The sequence below is a fragment of the Crocodylus siamensis genome, chromosome 9 (genome assembly GCF_052110815.1).
Source record: "Crocodylus siamensis isolate JL-2025a chromosome 9, ASM5211081v1, whole genome shotgun sequence".
NCBI classification, from domain to species: Eukaryota; Metazoa; Chordata; order Crocodylia; family Crocodylidae; genus Crocodylus; species Crocodylus siamensis.
This window is the reverse complement of record NC_143403.1, coordinates 3,814,871-3,840,935: the sequence shown is the minus strand read 5'-3', so window position 1 is coordinate 3,840,935 and position 26,065 is coordinate 3,814,871. Positions and strand designations below refer to the sequence as shown.

Sequence of the window (26,065 nt, the reverse complement as noted above, 5' to 3'; positions counted from 1 at the left end):
ACTAGCAGGGACGTCCAGCGCAGCACCGGGAGAGTCACCGGAGATAGGGCACAGGGGAAGGGGATTGTTGAATTACCTCCAAGCATAGGGTTTACACTACCACCGACCCCTGCTAGCACAGCTAGAAAGGAGGCCTGCTTTAAATAGGGTCTGAAGCCATACTCCTGCCTCGTTAGCTGGGGAACCACCCAAAGGAAGGGGAAAGGCTGGGCTGGACTCATTGATATACACACACACACACACATATACATACATACATACACACACACACACATATGAATTTTATTTATTTATATATATATTTTTATATGTATATATATGAATTTTATTTGTTTATATATTTATATATCTATGATTTTTATTTATTTTTATATATATATATATATATATATTTATGAATAGTATATATTTTATATATGAATGAGCGATACATGAGCTCCAGCATACAAGGGCTATAGCTCCCAGGCCCCTGGGGAACGAGCCATGTACAGAAAGGGCACGGGCCCTTGCCTTCCCTTAGCCTGCAGCAAGCCCCATGGAGAAAGCAAATAGCCTATGTAGCTATTATCGGGCGGAAATGCTGACCTGCTGTCTTCAGCTTTTCCCGGCCACTCGCCTAGAGCAACTGCCCTGAGGCTCATAAGCTGCTGAGCAGCCTACATGCCTCTGGCTGTGGTTCTGCACAGGCAGCGTTTTGCTACGTTTAGTCCTCACCTTGCTGGTTTAAATGCCCTCCCGTTGCTGCTGAGAGCAGTTCTGATCTGACTGATCGTTCCTGGCAAAGCACCTGCACTTGTCGCCTCCAGTCTGAGCTCCTTGGAGCTAGGATGCTTCTTTGCTCAGGTTCGTCTACTGCGCCCAGCACCGTGGTCTCCGGGCACCCTGCAGCCTGATGTGATTAGTGTCTGTCCACCAGATTTGCCCACCAGCGGCACTGCCATCTTGGTGTGTGGTTCTGCTTGGGGGAAATCCCTCTTCTCCTGCGGGTGGGAGCCGGTCAGGCGCTTTCTTTGGGGGCGGTTACCTATCCTGGGTTTTTCCGGGGCCAGGCATCCCTTTAATCTTCTCGCAGGCCAGCTCAAGTGTCTGCGGGGTTTATAAGCTGCGTGAAACCTATTGTGGGGGGATTACGCGGTGCAGCAGAGTGGGCTTTGCTGGAGACAATGCTGCTCTGGCGGAGGTGCTGGAGAGGACCAGCCCATTTACTTACCTCGCTGCTTTAAAAAGTCTTCACAATAGAAAACACCTGCAAAGGAAACAGGAGCCCTGGCTTTTATCCCTGTATCTGGCGCCAGCTCATTTAGGGGACCATTGCCAACTCCCCTCACCTCTCTGCCTCAGTTTCCCCATGAGCAAAGTAGGGAATGTGTCCACAGGGGCAGCAGGGAAGTGCTTTCATGGTCTGGCATGGCAGATGAGTACAGAGGCAGTCCAGCAGAGGAGGGAAGAGAAAGGGCTACGTGATTACACCAACAAGTGGTTTGAGTGAAGTAATCAGTAAAGGGATGTCTCAACCCCGCCGAGCCCTGCCAGCCCTTGGGGAGGAGAGCCAGACCCCATGATCTCTTAGCTCATGACTTGACCTTTTACCTGTATCCACGAGCTGGCAGGGGAGGATTGGGACGTGTCTGTGTTGTGTGTATTCGTGGATTTGGAGACAACACATAGCTGGCCTAACTCCAGCATACGGGTTTTTCCCTCCTCTCCCAAAATATATCTCTTTTCCAAGCAGCAAACAAAATAAGTCTTCCTTTTTCAACCCGAGGAGAGAGGCAGGAGCTATTTATTGCAGCCTGGGGAAACCGTTGCCGATTGCAGCTCTTGGCCACTTTTCCAGGGTTTTTGAAAAAAAAAAAATTCATCCCATAAATAGACATCTTCGCAGCACAGCCCAAGCTGTGTTGGGATGGGCTGTTCTCCTCAGACAGTTTGGCCCCTGTTCAGGAAAGTGTCCCTCTTCCAGCCAACACTTAAACCCCCACTTAAGTTTAAGCATGTGCGTAAATCCCTGGGAATCAGTGCAAACGAACTCTGTCACCTCCACCGCATTTTCTGGCATGAACACCCCGAGCAGTAAAAAGGAGCAAGACTTTCAAGGTTGGGGGGGACTGGAGAGCCCAACACTCAGGAGCCGGGGAACTCTTCCCCGTGGGTCTTGCTATGGCTCGATGAAAGGCTACATTCCTTCAAACTTAGGTGGACACCAAAGTCCCCCAGGATTGCCGGGTCAGGCCTGAAGCAGCTGAAACGTTGGCCTCTGGCCTTGTGTTTGGAGGGCTGCAATCGGTGCAGGAGGTATGGGGACAGGCTGGAGATAATCACTGTGCAAAACAGAATCAAACCCTGGGGCTGGGGCTGGGGCTGGGCCCGATCCTGCCTGGCCCTTTGCACCTCCAGAGATGAAAAGGGCCCTGAAGGGACACGCCAGCCTGGGACTTAGCCCTGGATCCCTGCAGGTAGTGGGGCTGACCTCTGTAGTCCAGAAACTCGAGGCTGCCTGAGCCACCCCTTTGCAGGGAAGAAGAGGGGACAGCTGGGGTCTGAATGAGGAGGGAAAGCAGGTGCCTGTGCTGCAGAAGGTGATCCCTGCTTGAGCCCCACTGCTGGATTTGCCCTTGCAAACCCCACTGGTGCAGAAGCCACCCATGAGATGTGCGGCTTTGACACCCGGGTGAGAGAGCCCAGGGCATCTGTGTACCCCTACCCCCCTGCAGATGCTTCTTGATGGGAAACAGGAAAGCAAGGGAGGCTGCTTCACAGAGCCAGGCTCGCTGGCCCCTAGTCTCTCCGTTAAAAAGACACGAGCACCGAGACTCTTGCAGGGTTTTCTCAGCAGACTCTTGCAGGGAATCCTCAGGTTGGAAATTGGGAAACCAGGAGAAGTAGGAAGGCAGCACAACCGCTGGCTTGGTCACCCAGGCTGGATGGGAGCATGGGTCTCTGCCTAGAGAAACTAGACGAGAAAGTTGGAGCACCTTCTCCTCGCTTCTCTCATGGGCTGAGGACATCAAAAAGACCGGAGAAGTCTTCCCGCCCTTCACACGCGCCATTCCTGCTCTGGAATAGTCACCGTCGTGTCTAGATCAGGAATCGCTTCTCCACCAGAGTCTTTGCAGCCAGATTTCTTCTCCCCAGTGCATTTCGCACCATCTCCACCACCTGCAAACAGGACACAGACCTGGAGCCTTGCCCTGGAACCTGCCCAAATCGGCTGTGTATAAAATCATTGAAAATGAGGGCTGAAGGGATCTCAGGAGGTCACGTCTAGTCCAACCCCCTGCTCCAAGCAGGACCAGCCCCAACTGCATCACCCCAGCCGAGGTTTTGTCTAGCCAGGTCTTCAAAATCTCCGAGGATTGAGAGTCCACCAGCTCTCTGAGTAACCTGTTCAGTGCTTCACTACCCTCTTAGTGAGAAAGTTTTTCTTAATATTCAACCTCAACTTCCCTTGCTGCAGCTTGAGCCCATTGCTCCTTCTGTCATCTGCCCCCACTGAGAACAGACCAGCTCCATCCTCATTGCAACCCCCTTGCAGGTAGTTGAAGGCTACTACTAAATCCCCCCTCAGTCTTCCCTTTTCCAGACTAAATAAGCCCAGTTTCCTCAGCCTCTCCTCATTAGTCATGTGCCAAAGCCCCCTGTGCTCAGGCCTGGGCCAGGAGACCATGCAGGCAAATGCTTGAATGCAGGGGTACGTTTGCAGCAAAGGGAGGATGCACCAGCCTTACCTTCTGCACGAGGAAGGTGCTGATCGCCGCCAGCACAAAGTCCTGCGCCCCCAGATCGACGACCGAGAAGAGCAGGGTGTCAAAGAGCAGCAAGGCCAGCTCGTTATTGTAGAAGAGAGTCCTGCTGAACAAGGCACGGTCATCTGGAAGCAGGAAAAGCCTCTTACAGCCCTGTGGCCACTGCACCAAGAGGGGCAAGGGGCAGATGTTAAACCCTGAGGGAGGGGCGGCTGCCATGGGGCTGTGATGGTCAATGCTGCAGAGGTGCACGGCGCTGTACAGATAGGTTGATGACCTGACCTTAGGCTCTGCAGGGCTGAATCCAGACCAGAACCCCTGCTGTTGCGGGAAAGTGAAAGCCTCCAAGCCAACAGGCTCTACCCACCCTTAATTAAGAAAATAGAGACCTTCCACACCCGTGTTTCTTTTGCATGAACGTGATGGCATCCAGAGCACTGACTTGGCTGGCTGCCTGCAAGGCTGCGGGGTGGGACACGGACAGCTGCTGGGACCTCTGCTCCAAGGAGGATTCCCCTTTGCAGGGACAGAGAGCAGCACGTTACCGTTGTAGAGGACGGACATGTCTCCTAGCTCCTGAAACTCCATGTCCAGGACCCGCTCCAGGAAGAACTTGTCCTTCACCACATAGTCCATGTCTCTGTAAGCCTGCAGGGAGAAATGCCGGGACGTGAGCAGAGCCCTGGTTGACGGCCCCTCGCTCCTGCGAAACGCCGGCGTGGCCACGGCTGATGCTTTCAGGAAGGAAAACAACCAGCTCACGTGTTCAAGGAAGGAGCTGAGGAATCGGTTCAGGGTGTAATAGCTCTTGAGTCTTTGCTCGTGCACGTCGGGCCTGCACCTCTTGCCTCCGGGGACCTGCAAGCAGAGTTTGTAGAAACCCCCTCACCTCGGGGCTCTGGTTTGGAGGCAAAAGCATTTCTCATTCAAATTTCCACTTTGCTAGCAGAGATAACCCTTCTGGGATCCTTTGACCCCAGCTGCCTTCCTGCCCCTGGGGCAGGGGGCTGGGCTCGATGATGTCCCGAGGTCCCTTCCAGCCCCAATGTCTATGAAATCTGTGAAATTATGGCTCTGTTTTCACCTGCTGCTTTAAGGCCTTCACCTTGCATGGCAGAAAGGTCCTGGGGAGGGGAGTGGTCAGTGATAAAAGGCCTTGGTGTGAACATAGTTACACACAGCTGTGTGGCTTCTAGTCCTCAAAGAGAGGGGTCAAGGAGACTCAGGAGCCTGTAGTTCAGCTTATGGAGTGCAGCTAGCACTGGGGTGAAAGCTCATCTGCTGTGGGTCACAAAGGGTCAGAGAAACAGTGCTTGCTCATACAGAAGTAAGGCTGGAAGGGACCTCAAGAGATCCTCTAGTCCAACCAGGAATCAAACCTGTGACCCTGGTGTTACTGTCTGAATTCAAATGACAGTGAAACAGCTCCGCTAGCCAAACAGCGATGCATCAACTCACGGGAGTTGCTGACTGTGGGCAGTCGCTGGCCTAGTGGACCATAATTAGTATGGTTGAGAGTCAGGGTGTGGGCATGTGATGCAATTACCATGGGGTAATTTACTTCACATTTTACTCTGAAGTAAATTTATTCCACAATAAGGAGAGGACACATGACTGGCTGTTATAACACTGGGTCACTGGCAGGGAAGCCAGTTTGCACTGAGCAAAGAGCGCCCCGGGATGCAACTGGCTAGGAGATGGGACATGCAGCTAATAAACCAGGGAAACTTGCACCTGGGTATAGGGACACTTTCGGAGGGCTAATTTTGCCCGGGGGTAACTTGTACTGGGTATAGGGACACTTTTGGAGGGCTAACTTTACCCTGGGGTAACTTGCACCTGGGTATAGGGACACTTTTGGAGGGCTAACTTTGCCCTGGGTATAGGGACACTTTCAGAGGAATAACTTTGCCCTGGGGTAACTTGCACCTGGGTATAGGGACACTTTCAGAGGGCTAATTTTACCCGGGGGTAACTTGTACTGCATATAGGGACACTTTTGGAGGGCTAACCTTACCCTGGGGTAACTTGCACCTGGGTATAGGGATACTTTTGGAGGGCTAACTTTGCCCTGGGGTAACTTGCACCTGGGTATAGGGACACTTTCGGAGGGATAACTTTGCCCTGGGGTAGAACAAGTTGGCCCAGTGTACAGCTGTGCATGCTGTGTCTGCTTCACTTTGCTAACAGGGTGAAGGCCATGCCAGGTGTCCCCACTCTTAGAAGCAGCCCTAGCTTTACCTCGAAAGCTGGGAACTCTTCTCTGTCGGGCCACTCGGGGAGCCGGCTGCGCTGAGTTTATACTTTATGGTGATGGAGATAAAAAGCAGCAAGGAAAGAGATTTTCTTTTGCAACCAGGGACACAGCTGAGATACCAAGCTATTATTGAAACCAGGGAAGAGCTGAGTTTATCGTGTGTCTGAGGACTGGTTCTGTAGGAAAATGTTCTGATGATTATCACTGCCAGCCTGAGCAGCCGGTCGGGAAATAATGCAGGTTTCTTTTGCGCCTGCCAGACGCCCCTTGAGAGCTGGCAGATTTAAACACCAAGCCCTGCAAAGAGAAGCAGGGAGAAGCCAGCAGGAATGATTCCCCACAGCCCGAGGAAAGGAAGGTACCTCCATGAAGGGCTGCGTTATCTTGTCGTACAGCTGTCGGACTCTGTCGGTGAGGAACACCTCGAAGGTCTGGATTTCGGAGTTGGGCTCCAGGCCTCTCAGAGGGCACAGATCCTCCTGCCAGGGAGGGAAATGGAGGCATGATCCTGGAAAGACAATGCTTGTGACTGGCATCCAAGCTGGACTTCCAGATAAAATACCCACAGCCTGATCTGGAGCAAGGTGCCTCCAGATGGGGCATGCAGGGGATGCCAGGAGGGTGCAGAAGAAGGAAGGGAAACTAGAAATGGAGGAGGAACTGAGCATGAGAAACACCATAGCAATTCCTCCGAGGCTCGGGAGAGCTTACAGCAGGGCTGTGGCCCCCCCAAGTAGACAAGCACCTTCAGAAGAAGCAGCAGGGCAGCCCCAGGGGCCTGGCTTACCTCCTCCCTGCGGAGGCAGGCATACATGGCGTCCATGCCCACATCAGCCTGGCCGTGCACGCTTCGCCCATGGATGTAAAACCCGTAGCATCTGTGCATCAGGATGAAGATGGACACCTATACATTGGAAGAATGGGAGCATGCACCAAGGTCAGTGATTCTCCACTGAGGTGCCCGGATCGGGAGATCCTTGCAAGGTTACTGCAAAATATTCCCATGATTGGGTGTGCAACCACTTGCACGTGACTCACAAGACAAACCCAGATTTCGAACAAGAACTCAGTGTATCAAAAACCTTCTGAGCTGCTGTGCCTTTCTGGGCTCTTTGCAACAAAGGAATTTCCTGTATTACTTTTGCATTGTCAAAAACAAGGGAAAGCTAAAAGCTGGCATTTTCCACAGGGGATCTGGAGCCTAACAAGGTTGAGACCCCCTGGCCTAAGTAATCACTAATCACAGTCCTACAGGGCCAGGCCAAGTGTCTGCTGTATGCTTTGCCCTAAGGTGCAAGGCCCCCTCCCAAACATACACCATGGGGACACTGACCCCCCCGGGAATGTTTTTAGCAGACCCAGGCAACACCAGAGGCTATGACTCATGGCAGCTTCATCTTCCCTGTGGTGGTGAGTTAGCTAAGGGCAAGAGAGCAGTTATGGAGCATGGGGAAGGGTAGAGAAAGTTATCTGCTCCTAGCACAGACTCGTTTCTGCCCTGAATGGAGGAGGACATGGCATGGATGCCTCCAGGCACTGGGAGAAGCAACGTGATGCGCTATAAGGAGAAGCCAAGTGCAGCACTTAAGCTTAGGTAGTGGGTGGGAGTTTTCACCAGGCCCTGCGCTCATCTGTCTGGGGCCAGGCCATCAGCTGGGCTGGCGTGAAAAGCACTGGCACTCTCAAGGGTGCAAACCAGCAGCAGCAAGCCTGCCAAGCCAGCAGGATGTGGACAAGGTCAGCAAGGTGGGTGTGCAAACCTGTGCGGGCACAATGCGGTACACGCATAAATTGTGCACACACCCAAGGCGGCCAGGGTGAGAAGGAGGCAGGTGGAAGGGAGAGGAGGCCATGGGAGCGCTCGGGGCTCGCCAGGGAGGCCGGTGCTGGGGAGACGAGGGCTGAGACTTTGACAGCTGGAGCATTCCCCTCTCCGCACAGCAGCCCAGATGTTCAGCTGTTCTGCATGGGAGCAGCGCCGGTGCCAGATCGAGCTCAGAGCTCGTGACCTCGCTCCTGAGCCGGCCCGGCTGCCCAGCACTCACGTTGCTCAGGGAGCAGAGATCTACGAACTGATGGATTTTGTCCTCCACGAACCGCTCGTAGACGCCGATGGAAAACACCATCTGCAAGGAGGAGCAGCAAGCAGCTGCAGTGCCCGCACTCAGCAGACATCTTACATAACCCAGGCCCGGCAGCAAGGAAAAGCAGTCTCCTTCCCCTCCTTTTTCGAAACCCCTGCGTTATCTTGTGCTCTGGCTCGCTGGCAAACGCCTTCTGTGTCTGGGCCTAAAAAGGTGCAAGTTCAAGTCTCGCACAAGGTCATGCTTGTGCGAGCAATATTAGGCTGAATGAAAGCAAATCCTGCCTGGGGGAGGAACTGCATAATTGGGCATGTCCTTTGCTAAACTCTGTCTTGCTTTCACAGGGCAGTACAGGGAGCCTGGTTAAAGACACTTCCATCAGGTAAAACATTAAGTGCTTTCCTCTGCCAACAACCCACACCCTCTCCAGGCTTGCGGTGCCCTGCCCCGTCCCAATCAAAGCCCGGGCCCGGGAGTGTGAATGTGCCTGTGCCCAGCCAGGCAGTCGTTCACCTGCACAATTGCCACGGCCATCCAGAGGGAAGCAGAGATCCCAAACCGAAGGATCGGGCTCCACGCCGCCACGTACGAGTCGGGGCCAGGGTGCAGATTCACAGTCAGGTCGTGCGACGCCAAGTGCTTCAAGCCCACGACCTGGAAACAGAAACCAGTGCACAACGTGGCCCTGAACCCCTCCTTGAGCTGCGCTGAAAACAAGCCTTGGTACCTTGTGGGCCATCCAAATAAATCATCACGGATCAGGACAAATCCTGGGAGGTTACAGAAAGCCTGGCAGCATTGCTGAATTTTTAACTCTCCTGTCAGGCACTCAAATACTGGGATTATGGGTCCTGCATAGAGACGTTCCTGCTTTTTCAGCTGCCGGGGTGAAATTTTCAGCCAGCTTCCAAATGAGCTTTCACTGTTTTACACTCACAATTTTAATTTTAGCACTCATTAAAAAATAAATAAGAAGACCCTCAATGTTTGTTCATGCAAATGAGGTGTTCTGCTAATTGCCTAATTTGTGAATGCAAAGCCTGTGTGGCTGCACAAAATCCCAGTTACTCGAGAAGCAGGGAAGGGCAGGATGAAAGTCAGAGCTTGTTTCTGGGTTCGCCAGAAAGAGGATTTTTCTGCATCTCGGCTCTGAAGGGTCCATACTCAGAGCCCCAAGCTGGGGAATCCCAGTCTCCACAGAGGAAACATTTAACCAGGGCAGACGCAGCCAAACCGGCATCTGCACAGCTTGCGTTCCAGCTTTGTCTCCTTTCTGCACCGGAGACCAGACCTAGCAGACTCTTTATCCGGTGCGCAGAGATCAAATAACTGGATCAAATAACTGCAAGCCCCCCAGGGATAACGCACTGAGCTGCCGCAGTTCTCCACGCAAAATCACGCAGCATCATTAAAGACCAGATTAGACTATGACACGCCTCATTGTGCCGGCAGTTTTGCTCAGAGCTCAGGCTATCCCCCAAGCAGGCCTCACCGACCCGGTTTGTGTGCCATCGGAGCTGGTGACAGCGGCGCTCACGCGAGGGATGGCTCGTTTCCGTGGTCGTGAGCCCGGGAGAGCCGCAGGATTGCGGGGGACCCAGTGCCACGTCGCTTGCTCCGGGTGTCCCTTCCCATCTCCCCCGTACCTCCAGGAGAAGCAGCACCGCCACCAGCTGAAGCAGCGGATTCAATTTCCGATGCGTTTGGATTTCGTTCCACTCGTTGGCGACCAGGAAAGTTCTCCAGATGCTCACAGAGGAAGCGACCCGCCGGCCTCCTAAGAGGAAAGCCCCATGCTGATTCCCATTCCTTTTATTGCGACGCCGCGCACGAGCTCAGAGGGCTCTTGGCAAAGCACGGAGCTAAACGCGGATTTCCATTACATTAATTTTTTCCTCCCGATATAAATCCCTTATGCACCGAGGTGACGGAGGCTCTCAAACCAGCTTCCTGTCAAACCACCACTGATGCCTCCAGGAGCTGGGATTGCTCTGCAAGCGCTGGTCAGCTAAGTCAGCGGCAACCCAACCCAGAGCAGCACTGGGGATGTCGCAGTCCACATCTACCGAGCAGGAAAGGCTTGTGGGGCTTTTTCTCCCTTTTTTTTTTTTATGAATGCTAAAATTAAAATTGTGCATGTAAAACAGTGAAAGCTCATTTGGAAGCTGGTTGAAAATTTCACCCCAGCAGCTAAAAAAGCAAGCATGTCTCTACACGGGGCACAAGCCCGGTATTTGACATGGGTTTCATTTATGGGAGCTTGAATCTTGACACCCCGGGTGGGATTTCCAAAGGCACCCAGGTCACTTAGGGGTGCAAGCCCTCCTTGTAGTGAACTAGACCATGTATCTAAATTATAGAATTGTAGAAAATGAGAGTTGAAGGGACCTCGGGAGGTCACACCTAGTCCAATCCCATGCTCAAAGCAGCACCAGCCCTAACTGCTTCCTGCCAGACAAGGTTTTGTCTGCCTGGGTCTTCAAAACCTCCAAGGATGGCGATCCCACCACCTCTGTTCCAGTGCTTTACTACCCTCCTCATCAGAAAGTTTTTCTAATATCCAACCTCAACTCCCCATTGCTCCTTGTCCTGCCATCTGCCCCCACGGAGAACAGCCCAGCTCCATCCTCTTTGCAGCCACCTTGCAGGGAGCTGAAGGCTGCTATTCAATCCCCCCCTCAGCCTCGGTCTCTCTTCTCTAAATCACTTTTGTGCATTTGACAGGATCTCCTGCTTTCTTTTCATGAGTTTCCAGCCAAAGTCAATGGGAGCTGTGTGCACTCAAGTGTCTTGAAAATGCAACCACCAGGGTGAAATCTTGGTCCTACAGACACCACTGGCTCATTTCCCATGGGGTCAGAGTTTCAACAGGGTGTCTAAGCTGGGCACGTGGAAATGGAGGGGCTCACAACCTCTTCAGGTGTACCTGTGGTGAGCCCCTCTCACTCACTCCTCCTCAGCACGTGTCCATGCCCCAAAACAAGGATGTGGATTCAGCTAGAGAGGCCCTGAACATGCAACCAAGCACCTGTCTGTGGTGGAGAACGTGGCAGTGGCTCAGGGCACATGCATGTGGCTAAACAAAATGTGCTGCGTGGTCTGCCTGAGCTTTGGCACGTGTGAGTGTGAGCATGGTGCTTATGGAGGAGGTCCTGACCTGGCCGAGACAGCACAACAAACCATGTGCAGAGCCAGGAGTCCCAGCCTCCCCGTCTCCCTAGACTTAAGTCTCTCTCTTGCCTTCCTCGGTGGCTAAGCAAAGCAGGACCGAAGAGGGTCCCATTTATACTGCTGGAACATGCACATTATATAACATCATCAAGCACTTTGTTCTCTAAAAAGGAGCAGAAATTACCTGGTGACAAGCTAGAGCACTGTGTGTGCATGGGCATGCATGTGTGTATTCACACATGTGTCTACACATGCATGCATGTGCACATGGGAACATATGCCTGCGTGTACATGAGTGCATATGCATGTGCGTGTGTGTGCACACGCATGTATAAGTGTGCATGGGAGAATGCACAGCGGGCACCAATGTTTCAGGAGGATTTAGAGAGCAGAGCAAGCGAAGAGCTGCAGCTGACCTGGGGCTGCTCGGAGTGCTGGCTTCTCCCTGGGCCTCTCCCAGTCTATCAGGGAGATGGAGATGGTTAGCTGGGTGATCAGGAGGTGGAGCAGGTCCAGAGCCTGCAGCAAAGGCAGACAGAAGAGGTGGGTCCATTACCCCCTGGCTGAGAGGGATACGGACACACGGAGCACCCCGGCACCCCCTGTGCTGGAGCTAGCACATGCCAACTTGGAGACTCCTTGACCTGCTCCATCTCTACCTGCTCCCCTCGTCAGGGAGCTGAAGGCTGCAATTAAATCCCCCCTCAGTCTTTTCTTCTGCAGACTAAATAACCCCAGTTCCCTCAGCTTCACCTCATAAGTCGTGTGCCCCAGCCCCCAAACCAATTTCATTGACCTAACAAGCAGTGGCTTCAGGGTTACGAGCTCATCTGATCCGCCCCGGGCACCAGCAAGGGGCCTGGTGAGCTGCCATCAGCCGCAAGCCAGATGTGATTGTTTGTTTGGAGATAACTGGTGAGAACCGCGGCCGGGAATCCTACAGGCGTCGCAGCCCCAGCTGAGCCTCTCCAAAGCAGAGAGCTCTTCTTTAAGCTCATAACAGGAGGGGGTTTTCCCCCAGAAGTGTTCCAGCGCATTTGGCTTCAGACAGGCTGGAAACCCACAGCAATGGTATTCCCCCAGGATTTTGGCCTTCCTCCCTAGTAGGATCAGTACTGCCATAGAAAAACCCATCCCCGCAGCCATAAGCCTAGGAAAACCCATCCCCACTCCTCCCTGTCATAAGTACCTTCAACCCAAAAGCACAGGACAGGTAGATAATGAAGCTGGTTTCCAGCTGACTGCCGGCTGGAGGCAGGGTGACCCCCACTGCCGAAAACTGCTGGCCCTGGGGAGACAGATATAGATGCCGTCAGAGAAGAGGGTGCAAAAATATATATATCCAGCCTGGTCATTTCCTGCAGATTGTGGCTGCCCTCTGGGGACTGCGCGCCACGCACTGACAGAGAACTGCTCCGGTGCAACTTGGCTGAATGTCTTTGCAATCGGCTCCCCCGTGCTTTGGCAGATTTTAAATAACCCACGCAGTCAGTTTTCTGACACTTGCCTCAGGGAACCATCCCACGGCTCCCCTGATCTCCCCAGAGCAGTGAGATAGATGCTCTTTCATTGCTTTTTTCAGACCTTGCTCTAACCCTCAGACATCTGGTTGCTCCTGCCCCGGCGAGAGATTCCTCTTATCCCTGGGGGTCAGGGATTACACAAATGCAGACGTGCGAGGGTGAGGTTACACAATACACACAGACCAGACTCGATCTGTGAAACGTTACGTAAGGACATGCCGTGAGCAGTCACACGTTAGGGTTACTGCCGTTTCTTCCCTGCACGGCTCTGACCTGCCACTAGAGGGCAGGTGACTAGGGGCATGGCTAGAGGTCACGACACCTGGGCTCAATGCCTGCTCTGTCTGGAGGGGGGGCAGGAGCAGTGCATCCTGGGATGCAAGAGCACTGCAGATTGCTCATTTCATGGAGCCGACTGAAGTTACCCTAACACGAGCTAGGTAGCACGGCCCAGAGTTAACCCTCACCTGAAGTGGCGTAACACTGAGCTATGCAAAGAGTACTTCGCAGGAGTTAACGAGCTTTAACACGCAGACGCTCACGATTTAAGTGTTCTTAGTGTGGTCTAAGTGTAAGTGCAACTTCACCTGCTGCAGGCTTACCCCAGTGCAATCTGCCTTTATGAGGTGAGTCACTCTGCTCTGGGGGGGGAAGTACCCCACAAAAAGCTGTAGGAACTGTGCACCAGTATAAGCCATGCTGACAGCCGTGTCCTGTGTCCCCAAGATCCAGGCATACCTGGATACCTGAATATCCCTGCGGGGCCCTTTCCTCAAACTAGCGCCTATTCTCCCTGCAATAGCAGCCTGCAGTCTGTTGCTCTGGGATAACCTGGCCACGCAACCCACATAAGAAACACAGCTATTATTCACCTTGAAAGCAATGAGCCAGTAAATCCCAATTCCCAGGGTGACCCCGAAGAAGGCGTTGGCTAAAGACCCAGCAAAGAAGGCAAAGAACTTGATAATGACCTACGGAAGGAGAAAGAAGCAGGGCAGTAATCGCGAGAAGGGAAAACCACGCCGCATGTGTTAGTTTGATCCTGGCCTTTGGGTCAGATGCTAGGCTATAAGCTACATCCTCTTTCCTCCCAGGAGAAACCCAGGGAGCTTAACAGAGAATGGGCCAATTCCAGTCCTGGTGTAAAAGACAGCGCCTGTCAGCACCAAGAGGCTCAGATGTCTCACTGACATCAGCGCAGAGCAGGTGAATCAGGGGCCCTGGGAGCAGCTGACGGCTCGGCGGAGAGGCAGTGTGGGCAGCTCTTTCCCAGAATAAGACAGGGGCATTTCCTCTCTGTCCCTCTCCCTCCAATGCTTTCCATCTGAGGAGCTCACGATGAACTGGGGGATTAGCAAGCCAGCCCACAACCTGCCTGCAAGCCTGGCCTTACCCCTCCCCAGATCCCAGCGGGCCTGGGCCTGTGGGCAAAATCAGAGGGGGAAAATAACCAGCCCCCAATGCCCTGGCACTCTGACTTTTGCTGGGTCCCCTGTTCCTCTGTGCAGCTCTTAGCTCCTCCTGCCTCTGTGCTCTGTCCTGTGAATCACAAGCTGAAGAGGCCTCAGGCAGCATGCAGAGGGGCAGGGGAAGCAAGGAGGCAGGAGTAAGCCTCCAGAGAGCTGAGGGGAAAGGAGGGGAGGACACAAATCGTGGTGTTTGGCTAGAACAGAGGATCCCCATCACCGAGCCTGAGCTGGCGTAGCTAGGGCAGCATTGCCCTCTCGTGGAGCTACAGCATACACCAGCAGACGGAGTTTGTCAACTGGTGCATCCGTAATGTCCCCCCAAAGGACACTAGATGAGCCCACAGAAGGGTCCTGCTGCCAGCAAAGCTGCATCTGGACCAATGCAGCTGGCTTGCATTGCATTGCTGGAGTGCAGTGCAATCCAGCAAAGCATTGCATCTGGATGCAGCAATACTGTATCTTGGCAGCGCTATGCCTGATGGTGGAAGGTGGGGGTTGTACCCGCTGAGGTTTGATGTTCAGACACCACTAGTTCATGGAGGGCTGAGAAAGAAAGGGCACTTTGAGTGGGGTTCACTCGCTGGGGGAAGTGACAGATGTGGGCACATCCCCCCAAGCCAGGGGTAGCTTGGCTTCAGCTTTCCAGAGCTCCACAGCGCAGCAAGGACTGAGGAAACCCCCGAAAGACGGCACTGAGATAACTCAGCTGGGACACAGCAAGGGAGACGAGGATTTGCAGAGCAGTCACGTGCCGTCACGTGCCTGCCTGCCCCGTTCAGGAGGCAGCAGGAAGCGGTGTGCAGGCATGGATGCAGCACGTTCAGTCTCCTTACCACAAGGCCTATGTTCTGAAGGCGAGACCTCCGCACCCAGCTGCTGGTCTTCAGCAAGGCATACAAGGCTGCCAGCGACCCCAGGACTGCGAGCGCTATCTGTCGGAGAAAGCAAGGAGGCACCGCAGCACTGGAAGGGACCTCAGGAGGACGCATCTAGTCCAACTCCCTGCTAAGTGGCTAAGCGTTCATCTAACCTAAGAGGATGCACTCGCACCCAGGTCTTGTGCCGCGGCAGTTACACACCCGAACCCCAGGGCCACCCCAGCGAAGCCCTGCGGGAACTCAGAGGGTCCTAATGATCCTTTCTGCCCCTAAGTCCCCTGCAGGGTTTGCCAGTCCAGCCTGCTCTGAGTCCTTTGCATTGCTGGTTGGGACTTTTTCAGCTAAACTTTTGGTGGAGAAATGTTGACTGTCCAAGCTGACATCTGCAGGGTCTCCTAAGCAGCTAGGGAGATGCCTCCAAAGTGGTTTCTCCACCACCTTTCTGGATCTGCAACATGCCAGCCGGATTTGAGAGCATTGGGAGATGCTGTCAACAAGTCCTTCCCATCCTAGCCAGGTCCCTTCACGGGCTCTTCTGCGTTCCCTTAACACTGACCACATGCAGCTTGGTAAGGCCCGCCACCTTCAGCGTCCTCCCTCCCATGCCCTGGACTAGCCTTCCTGCCTTTGCTGGGCATTTCCCACCTCTGGACATCCCTCAGCGACCCAGTGCAGAGGGTGAAAACTGTTTGACTCACAACGGTGACTTGTTGGGATGCCTCTGGGATCTGGCTGTAGGCCACAGCAAAGGACACCTGCAGGGGCCAAGAAGCAGGGAGAAGGCATGAGTGCAACGGGGGTGAGAAAAACCCATGGGCAGCAGAGCATCCGGGTGGACTGTGACCTGGGAACTTCGGTCAACGCTTTCCGAGAGAGACTTGAGATGCAAGGCTCCAGGGATGGAGTCGGTGGCCTGGCGTCTCAAGTCCACTAATGTCCCTGGCTGATATCAGACACTGCCGCTCCTCCCAGGGCCACCCCCTCCACCCGGGGCAGACGACCCCTCGCAGAGCTGCAGCTCAGGTGTCCTGCGTCGGCCTGCTGCGGCATGCCAGAGCCCCTTGCCCCAGCTGCCCGTGCCCTGCATGGCACGCAGGACAAGCTGGCTGCCCTCCCTGCCTCCCTTCCTGGGCTCGGGGAGGGGAGAAGAGGCGAAATCTGAACTCAGCCTCAACCCTGACAACATCCAGAGCTGGCTCCCATCTCTAATTATCACCTGCTGCAGCAACAGCTGCTGAGCGCTGGGGAGCTCAAAGGAAAGTCAAGCAGGTCTTGTTGTTTCAGCTGCTTCGTTTCACATTATGCCTCGTTCGCTCTCCCCCCGCCTGCAGCAGCGCCCGCCAAGGGGACCCTGCCGTGCCCCGCACTTGCCTGCGTTATTGCTGTGCTCTCTTGCCTTGCGTACTTCACTGTCAACAGGAAAGGAGGCTGGTCTCCAGGGCTACTGGTTGGGAGGTAAATGCTGGGCGAGCCAGTGGTAAGGAGGGAAAGAAACCAGAGAGGGGTTATCCGGGGGACAGAGCATCTAATTGGAGCTGCACAATGCATTTTAATTAAACCTCGGCAGGAAGCGAGCAGAGGGAAGAGAGTTAATTGTGCTGCACGTGTTGGGGAGCAGGAATGCTTTTCACGCCAAGGATGGGGAATCTCAGCACTAAGGCAGGTGGAGATGTGGAGAACGTGATGTCCTCGGGGAGGATGGCTGGGTGGGTAAAGGCAGGCCCAGGGTAGATGGGAATGCAGTCACGCCAGTGGAGCTGAGCTGCTGTCCAGAGAGAGGAGCTGCATCTGCGTCTCTGTCCCGTGGGCATCATGAAATCACAAGAGGAGCCCAATTCTGGTCCAAAATCCAGCAAACGCAGACCAGCCCCTTGCAAACTCCCCCAGGGGCTAGAGCTATATGCCCCTGTATCTGAGAAGGCCAGTGCTATTTTAACCCCCTAACTGGAGTTGCACAATGCATTTTAATTAAACTTTGACAGGAAGCAAGGTTGCTGCAAGTTGCCGTCTCTCCCTTGCACTGGAGAAAAAAGATTGATCCACTGTCTGCCTCCCTCCCTCCCAGCTCCTCATCCCTTGCGTCTTGGTTGTACCCGCCTGCCACCAAGCTGTACCGTCCTCTCCTGGAAAAGCATCTGCAGCGTGCCTGCTTGCTAACAGACACAGGGAGGGAGAGACACAGAAGTGCAAACACAGTTGCGGCGGCATAAACGGGAAATCTCGTGTCGTGTACATGCACCCAGATGGCAGCCGAAAAGGCTGATCCAGCACCTGCCTGCTGCAGGCTCCTCTTGCTCTCTACCTGAGGAGCAGATCCACTGCCAGCGTAACAGATGCTGGCGGGTTGGCCAGGTTCCCTGTTCTGCCCGAGAGCCCGTCGACAAGGAAGAAGCGTCTCAGAGGCTGTGAATTCAAGCCGGCTGGAAGAAACACACAGAGCAGAAGTTCAGGTGCTTTTAGGAGCTGAAGGCAGCCACGCAGGAGACGGGAGCAGAGAAAGGCTGCGAATTTTATGAGCGCTGAGTGGCTTGTTATCCAGGCGCCACATGCCCTTAGGCTGGATGAGAGCCTACAACTCGCACAGCCCGCGGCCACTCACAACCTGTACAGCCTCCCCGACAGCCTGTTAATATACAGTAGGGGAGGCAGTGGGGCCTCCGCCAGCAATCCTCCATCTCTCTCTCGCACACACACCCTTTAGCAGATGCACAGAGCTATTCAGCAGAGCAGCCCCCAGCAAAACCACTGGAAGGAATCAAATTATACAGTGAAGAGCAGCATATTCTGCCTCTACCAGACCCTTGAGGTCCTTGCTGGGCTGGATTTCTGCATGCTGCCCCATTTGCAGGATCAGGTTTGGGCTGTTCCTGCGGAAGCTCCTCCTGTGCAGACTGAAAAGGGACCCTGCAATATGGAAGGGCCAGACATTATGCAAAGGGCAACTTCTGGCTGGAAATTCACGATTTTCTACCACAAGGGAAAGTTTCGGGTGAAAAAAAATGTTGCATTTGCACACAATAAAAGGACAAGTTGGCCAAAATGAGTGCAGATTGCTTCTCCCTTCCCTAAGGCAAGCGTTGCCTTCTCCAAGCAGCTCGGCTCACAAAGCTGGGGCAAGGAGGAGGTGCCCCAGCCCTGACCCTCGCTGGCCTGACAGCACACATCGCTTCTGGGAGATACTTGAAAGTGTAAGTTGAATGTGCACATGGGAATCTCAGCTTAATTTCTGTGTGTTAAATCTGCTGACGGCAATTAATCCCTCATTTTACTCTATGTTCACCGTGCCTTCAATGCTGGCCCACATGGCAGGCCTCTTACCTACACCAGTGGCTTCAGCCGTCTTATTTAAGGCTGCACTTTGATAAATAAAGCACCTTATATTCTGCAGCTTGTAGCTACAGCAGCACCTCCAGGATGCTAAGCCGGGTGCTCGAACTTTTGGACATTAAAAGCACAGCGGTCTATTCACTGCAAATCACAATGCACATATAAAACTCCCTGTGCATATATATGGCTAAACCGTGTGCATATTTTTATGCCAACTGTATGAGCACATATACTAGCTGTACATGCAAGTGATTAGGCAGCAGCATTATGGATGATAAATAGGCCATTCTTTAAGCCTAAGTCATACACCCTGGAGCCGAGGGACTTTCCAAAGCTTTCACAGCAAGTCAGTGTTAGACTTGGCTCTCATCACAGCAAGCCTTACAGCCAATGCACTGGTTGTCAGCGCCTCCAGGAAAATCACTTAACAAAAGTGTCCTGTCTGTAAAGTAGGAGCAGGAAAAAAGTGATCAAAGAGGCTTGATTAATCCAAAATGCTCTTGTCTGAGAAACTGCAAAGTGAAACCAACTCGTCTAATTCCAACGCCTGATTTTCCACCAAAAAAAAAAGGCAATCACGGCCCGGCACGCATAATTGTACAGCTAATTTGTGCAGGCGACACTAGGAGCATTACGGGCATTTGCATGTGTAAATACCCAATTGGCATCTGGTAATTGTGTATGCAAATGAGGTGCCCGACTGCACGCACGTTTTTGGGTACAGGAAATTCTGATTGAAAGGTTTTTTTCCAGGAGAACGGTCTAAGGCTTCATTACACAGGGATGGGAATTTTACCGACAGCATCGTTCTCACGGCAGATAAAGCCGGAGCCAGCGGGAGACAAATCTCCCACACAACACGAGCCAGCTCCCCAGTCCAGGGGCACACGTGGGCTTTCGACATCTATTTCCAGCCACTAAAGGTTTTAAGATTCATGACTGCATTTTTAAAACGCTAAGGGATAATGGGGTGGAACATGCTCACTGCTGGCTCTCCATCACTTGTTACGCGAAGCAGGAGGATTCGGCAGGGACCGATCTGTGAGGAGGATGAAAAGCAAGGCCACGGAGCCGGGGCTGCAGGACTGTGCATGCAGGGAGCGCGCTGGAGGGGGTCCTTGTTGCACGGCACCAACCTGGGACAGGAACCGAGACAACGGCTCGGCTGCGTACATGCAGCAAGGGCAGCTCGGAGCTAATTCAGCCTCAGCATGTTCTCTCAGAGCAGGCGTCCAGGGCACGTTTCTCCCCAGGATGAAAGCTCTGGGGATTTGTGCAGCTGAAAGTATAGCCTTGGGGTGAAGCGTGGGGACCAGCCTGTGTCCAGCCCTCAAGAGCTGAATTGCACCCTCTTCTCCCCCACGTTACCCCGCCCTGGACGTGACCGGTCTTGGCTCTGCTCTGTGCTACCAAGTAAGTGGCAGATTTTGCCCACAGTGGACTTCCACACACAGACTCAAGCCCACTGGGACCTAATCAAAGTCCTTAAACCGTCGAGTCCGCCCATCCGAGTCAGAGAGATGCTACCCGAGCCTCGGCCGGAGCTTCAGCCTAGGACAGCGGTTCCCAGGCTGTAGTACGCGCAGCACCAGCGATATGCAGACAACCTGCCAGTGGTACACATTAACAGATTTAGTATAATTACTTTATACGACAAAAACTTGCCGGTGGTACTTAAGGTTGCATCATTTTAAATGGATGGTGCGCAATCTGCCAGAGTTTGAGAACCGCTGGCCTCGGGTTACCGTAAGGCACCTACCTGCGGGCCCGGCTGGGGAGAAGTCAGCTTAACCCTGTGCAGGGGAGCCTGGCATACCGAGGAAATGCACCCCCCGTGCTATTCTCACGCCCGTTTTAACTGCGCTTTCTCACCCCATGCAAGCCTCGCTGCCTATTCTCCTTCCCCTTCCCTCATAATGACAGTCATCTCTGAGCAGCGTCCAGCTCAGATTAGGGGACTAACACGGGCCTCACAAGTAAGTAACTATCCCCCTACGTGCCGAGGATGGTCCGGAGCCCTCGCACGGCCCTGCCTGATCAGGAGAGGCCGCCAAGAAGCCACGGGAAGGCGTGGAGCGTGGTCTGCTCCATCCTGTTCCCAAAGCACATCGCTCCCTGCCGATGATAAATGAAGAACCCGGGACAATGTCCCTTTTCATCCTCGGGGTGCCCCCAGCAGCAGAGAGGCCGGCTGGCAGGGTGGGAGGAGGGAGCTATTGGCTCTGCATCCCGTCTGCCGAGCTTTCGCTGATGAAGGCTGACATCGCCGGCTGCTGGCCTTGCAATTACCGCATGCCCGGCAGGGCTCCAAGCAGGGGAGTTATATGGAAACCTTGCTTTTTTTTTCCCCCTGCCCTGTTGTGCTTTGCAAGCATTAACTGATGAGCTGCTGTGGGGATGCAGAGGAGCCTGCCTCCTTTCATACTGCCAGTAGCCCAAGCGTGGGTCGTGGCCGTAGGGGCCCATCATGCATCCGTGCCCGCTGCAGAAGGCGCCGCGGGTCTGCTGTCCAGGCAGCCCTCACTCCACCAAGCTCCCAGCGAAAAGCCTGTCTCACACTACGGGCCCTTAAAATAGAGGTCACCGTGGGACATGTTGGCCTCTGCCCAGGGCTAGGAAACCCTGCGGCTCTAACCCTGACCCTCCACCCCCTCGCTGGGAGATAAAAGGCCTCGGCAAAGCCCTGCGAACAGATTGACATGGCGGGCAGCCCCCTCGCAGACGCTTTATAGTGCAAAACGACACCTGCTCCATCCTTTCCTTGCAGAGTCGCCGGATTCCTGTTCATTAAGAACAGCCCTGCGGAGAGGCGCCATCAAAGCCGGAGCCCAGCCTGTTGCCCTGCCATGATTCACGAGCAGGTACTCAGCTACCGAGCATCGGCACCGGCGCAGCGGCTGGGATACCTGGGGGTCCCTTCCCTGCGTGCCTGGGCCTCGTCGTCGACTGGCTGCAGGGGTGGATGACCGAGGGCCGTGCAAAGGCACCAGGGTTGTCTCCAGCGGGAGGACAGGGCACGGGGGACTCTCACCGTGGTCGCTCAGCCGGAGCCGGGGATTGACAACAGGCACCGGCCACAGCCAGGGTTTGCCCTGGTCATCCGGGAACTCCAGGAACAGCTCGTAGAGCGTGGGCTCCGGGACGCGCCGCAGCAGGTCGGACACCTGGACCCTGCACTGGGCGAAGAGAGCAGGGGGCTGTTAAAGCAGAGGCCGCGCCGGCATCCTCAGGGACCTCGGTTTGCACGGCACAGCCCCCCGCCTCCCAGCGTGACACCAGTTTCCCCCAGCTCAAACTGGAGGGGTGATTCTGGGAGTGCAGGGAGGCCGTGGATAAGCAGCTGCCCCGCGTCCCCGGGGGCGACTGCGTCAGAGCAGGCGGGCACTCCCCAGAGCTCCCGGGCTGCAGCGCGGATACCCAGCGGCGTCTGCCGTTTAAAATAGCACGAGCGGATTCGGCTCGATTCCCACGTGCGTGAGCCGGCTTGTTTGCTTCGCAGCAGGAAAAGATGCCTTCAGAGCTGGCAAGGGCTTATCCTGCTGCAGTAGTAGCAGCCTGGCACCGTCAGGGTAGGAAGGGGCAGGAGGGCGAGACCCCCAGCAGGGAAGTCCTAGCCGGGGGGGAGAGGGCCACAGAGCTGCCAGCACACACTTACAGACTGATGGTAGGACGTGCCGAAGGAGAAGGCGGCATCCAGCACGCGCTGACTGTCTGTGCAGAGCTAACAGGGAAGGAAGGAAAGGGATTGCAAAAGGGAGTCGCAGCCCTGTCTCCCAAGCACCTCTGCCCCGAGCCGGCAGGGTGGGTCCATAGTAGAGCCCCTCTATTGCTTCTCCCTAAGTGGTCTCGAGCCTCCCAGACAGTGAGGAGTTGCCTTTGGGACGTGATTTTACAGTGTAAAGCAGCAGGAGCCTGCAGGGCACCCCTCCATCCCATCTCTGCTCAGATGCACCCTTGTACGCTTCACTCGCCCTTGTACTGCTTCACCCACCCTCACCGGCTGCCGTTCACCCGCACGGGTCCTCCTATCCGGCGAGGCAGCACCATCAAGCCTGCTTTCCAGGGGGGAAACTGAGGCACTGAGAGGTCAAGGGGTGTCTATGCTGCAGGGGTAAAGTCATGTTGCTGAAGCAATAAGCCCCCTCCATCCACTCCCACTCCACAGCCCCAGAAATGGGGCAATGAGAGCTCCCTATGGGGCAGCTCTGGCACTGTGCTTGAGCCCCCCCAGATCCTGGTGCCCTCAGGAATGGCTTTTTGGGCATCTTCACAGACTTATTCCTGGGGTTCCCCGCTAAGGGGCCAACTCCCAAAGCAGTGTGACTGATGACCCCACAAGCACACCCATAGGGACATGCCAAAGGCCATGCAGTCAGCCTGTGGCAGAGCAAGGACTCGAACCCATGTCCCCTTTGCTCTAGGCTGGCACCCGAATGCCTGGAGCCTCCTTTGTGCAGCGTGAAACCCGTCGCCCCTGCTTCTGACTCAGGGGAGATGGCCCATTTCCTCTCGGGTGCGAGGCCTCACCCCTGCCAGGCTGTCACACAACCGCATCGGGAGCTCGAGTCTCATTTACAACTTGCCGGCCCTTGGCTGACATGTGCTAGCTGCTGGATTAGCCTTTACCATTAGCATCCACACACGTGCTATGCCTCTGTCCCGATTCATTTCTTTGCAATTACACTGGTAATTGCCCCCTTTCTAGATCTCTCATGATACTATTGAATAAAGAAGGGCTCCAGACACCTCCCTTCAGCCTGTTTTTTTGATCCTGTTCAGTGCTCCTTGATCTCCAGCCACCTTGCATGCTGGAGACGGTGCTTATCTGCACGGATGTGGAGAGAATGAGTACCAGGGGTGAGAGATATGCAAAGAGAGATATGCATAAAGATGAAGGAGCAGATGAAACGAATACAGCTCCCCTCCCCGCCACAGCAGACCCCCAGCCCTGGGTGCACCAGGAGGTCCTGGAGGCGACAAAACGAACCAACCTGCAACGTGCCACCCTTCACATCCTCCCAGCCTAGGAAGTGTCCTCGGACGTCGTACTTCACAACCTTAAGGCTGATCTGCTGCGAACATGGAAAGAAGCTCTGAAACGTGTCCGGACAGCGATGGGGTAGGGTGATAAAGGACCTGCCCATTATTTCTGGCTCGGATGCCCATGCACGTCTCTGCCGTGACTTGCCTTCGAGCCCTTCCAGGAGAGGAACTGGAGAACTGCCCTTCCCGGAGGCGTCTCGGGTCTGCGGTAAAACAGCTCGGGAAGGTTTTGGCCTCTGAAAAGAAAATCTGGCTGTATTTCTGCAAGGGAAGCAGGCGAGGCTTCGTCCACATTATGCACGGCCATGGCTCTCTCGAGCGCTCTGTGTCCCCCAGGCTGCCTGGATAATCAGAGCTCTGCGGCGTCCTACATCACCCACAGAAAAGAGCTTTTACACCAGTGTCTCTCAGGCCAAGACCCTTCCCCACCTGCCTTCCCACTGGGTTGCAAACACCCCCCAAGCTGGACACTGAGTGCAAATCATCCCGTGGACCAGGAGTCACGGAGCAGTTTGGGGGCTTGGAAGGAGGCTCCAGATCAAGCTAAGCTGAGCACCGCTGTCCTAATCTCCTGGGTCCCTTTGGGACCTGTCCTTTCCCCCCTGGGGACCATTCTGAATTTACAGGGAGTCAGCAGCAACCACAGGCCACGAGGGCTGTGCAGAGTGAACTACTGACTTCCCTGCAGCTAGGCATCCGTCTCTGCTTTGGCACCTGCCCTCATCCTTGCTGGCACGCTCCTCTACAAGCAGTGGAAGCTAAATGGGCTCTTCGCACCCCAGCGGTGGTGCCTTTGAAGCCCAAGTCAGGCTTATTGGCGTGTGCAGTGTAACAGGAGAGAAGTTTAGCATGGGCAATTAGGGCAGGGATGCCCATCGTGTGCATCTCCCGCATAGCTCAGGGATTTAGGCCCACTTTATGGCAGCCAAGGAGAATCAGAGCATGGAGGGGATCTGCTCCAAGCAGCGCCAGCTCCAGCTACGTCATCCCAGCCGAGGCTTTATCTACCCGGGTCTTGAAAACCTCCAAGGATGGAGATGCCACCACCTCTCTGGGGAGCCAGATTAATAAGCCCAGTTCCCTCAGACTCCCTTGCCTGCTCCCTGCACAGCCCTGGCCCCTACTGCTGCAGCACCTTCCCTCTGGGTCCTGCAGAAGGGGAGAGACTCACTTAGCCTTTGTGTACAGGTCGAAGGCCCAGGTTTCCAAGGAGAAGGCGTTCAAAATAACCGTGTTGGCGAGGAGCTGGCAGGCTGTGAGGTTGCAGGAGCTCTAGGGAAGAAGAAAATAAAGCAGGGCAGCACCAAGAAAACACCGCTCGAGTCCCACGGGAGCAAGCCCCAGTGTAGATGCTGGTCGAGTCGGTGCCTTGCATGGGGGAGAGCGGTTTCTCTTTCCTTTATCCTGGTGGAGGCAAATCAGTCAAAAACCCACCCCAAGCCTCGGTAAGCGCTAGCCGGGCGAACGAGCCCCACTCTCCAGCCGGTGGCACACCTGGGAGCCCTGTGGCTAATATCATGTCCCTAGCTCCTCGAATGAGCTGGGGCCTGAGTTATAATGAGCTATCTTTACCTCCCTGCCAGACGCATTTGGTTTTTAAAATGCATTTTCAAAAGCAAATCCCTGCACCCCTCCAAGCAGCACAAGGCGAGAAACACACTGCACGATGCTGTGAAGCGTCCGCATGGGGGAAAGCAGAGTATGGCTACCCTTCTTCGCTCCCCCATCCCGCATCCTTTCACAGCCTTTCCTCTTAGCTTCTTATGTTTAAAAGGCAGCACACCACCCCATCCACCCCCAACACCGCAGCATGGTGAGAAGGTGGCCGTGGTACTTACATTGCAAGCCAAAAAGCTGCTGTCCAAGAAGGCAGACTCCCAGAGCGAGGCAGTCTGCCGGGGACTCTGCGGGGGAGAAAACAGCCTGGATGCAGAAAGGCCTCGGTGATGCAAGGAGGGGGAAAGGTGGCCTAGAGCCAGGACGTGGACCTACACAAGCTTTGCAGTCCCCCGCAGGGTGGGCCTGGCCTGTCCCGGTCAGCCCGGCAGCACAGATGCACCTCAGGCCTAGGAAGGAGAGGAGAAGAAGGTGAAGGAAGGTGGTGGCATAGCCAAGGGTCCTTGGGATCAGTTCTGGCACTGCCCAAGGTTGTTCAGATATACAGCCTGACCGCAGACGGGGCATCAGAGCTGCTAGCCCCATAGGTCTGTAGGGTCTCCAGTGTAGAGGAGCAGACGTGCAGACACCGAGCAAGCGCGGCGGGGCTGGGAGCTCTCATACGGCTCACCCGTGCATATAGACCCAACTTGCACCCTTCTCCATCGTGCTGGGGTGCTGGGCTGAGGACGGCCCCTTGCACTGACACCCAGCACCAACTCACCTTCAGGGCTTTTCACCTCGTGCTTCCCGCAGGGGCTGCAGCGCTGAGTCTGGGTGCTCAGGTATTCGCTGGGGCTGCAGCGTCCTGCCGGGGAAGAGGGGCCAGGGCTGGTCCTAGCAGGGCCAGAGCAGTACAGAGCATGCAGCAGCCAGGTCCAGAGCAAGGGGGACCCTCCTGAGGGAGGCAT

At 54.8% G+C, this 26,065-nt stretch overlaps 1 protein-coding gene across 2 annotated transcripts; it reads right to left on the bottom strand.

Annotated features, from left to right (window-relative positions):
• Positions 1–1,787: 1,787 nt before the first annotated feature.
• LOC149857055 (meckelin-like) lies at positions 1,788–26,065 on the bottom strand. 2 transcript variants are annotated; one of them, XM_090063506.1, is made up of 24 exons: positions 25,879–26,065; positions 25,491–25,564; positions 25,337–25,402; positions 24,670–24,770; positions 23,644–23,734; positions 23,447–23,524; positions 22,111–22,176; positions 21,487–21,631; positions 17,431–17,548; positions 16,500–16,590; positions 15,827–15,883; positions 15,084–15,182; positions 13,654–13,752; positions 12,448–12,546; positions 11,675–11,777; positions 9,734–9,864; positions 8,601–8,741; positions 8,049–8,129; positions 6,791–6,907; positions 6,366–6,482; positions 4,509–4,604; positions 4,292–4,394; positions 3,729–3,871; positions 1,788–3,159 (listed from the first exon to the last, which is right to left on the bottom strand). In XM_090063506.1, the coding sequence occupies exons 1-24, from the start codon at positions 26,063–26,065 to the stop codon at positions 3,079–3,081; spliced, it is 2,484 nt and encodes an 827-aa protein (XP_089919632.1). In that variant the 3' UTR covers positions 1,788–3,078. The 2 variants fall into 2 exon arrangements, with proteins under 2 accessions (XP_089919632.1, XP_089919631.1); XM_090063505.1 differs by lacking the exons at positions 23,447–23,524; positions 23,644–23,734; positions 24,670–24,770; ... (1 more) ...; positions 25,491–25,564; positions 25,879–26,065 and having other exon boundaries at positions 21,487–21,626; positions 22,111–22,972.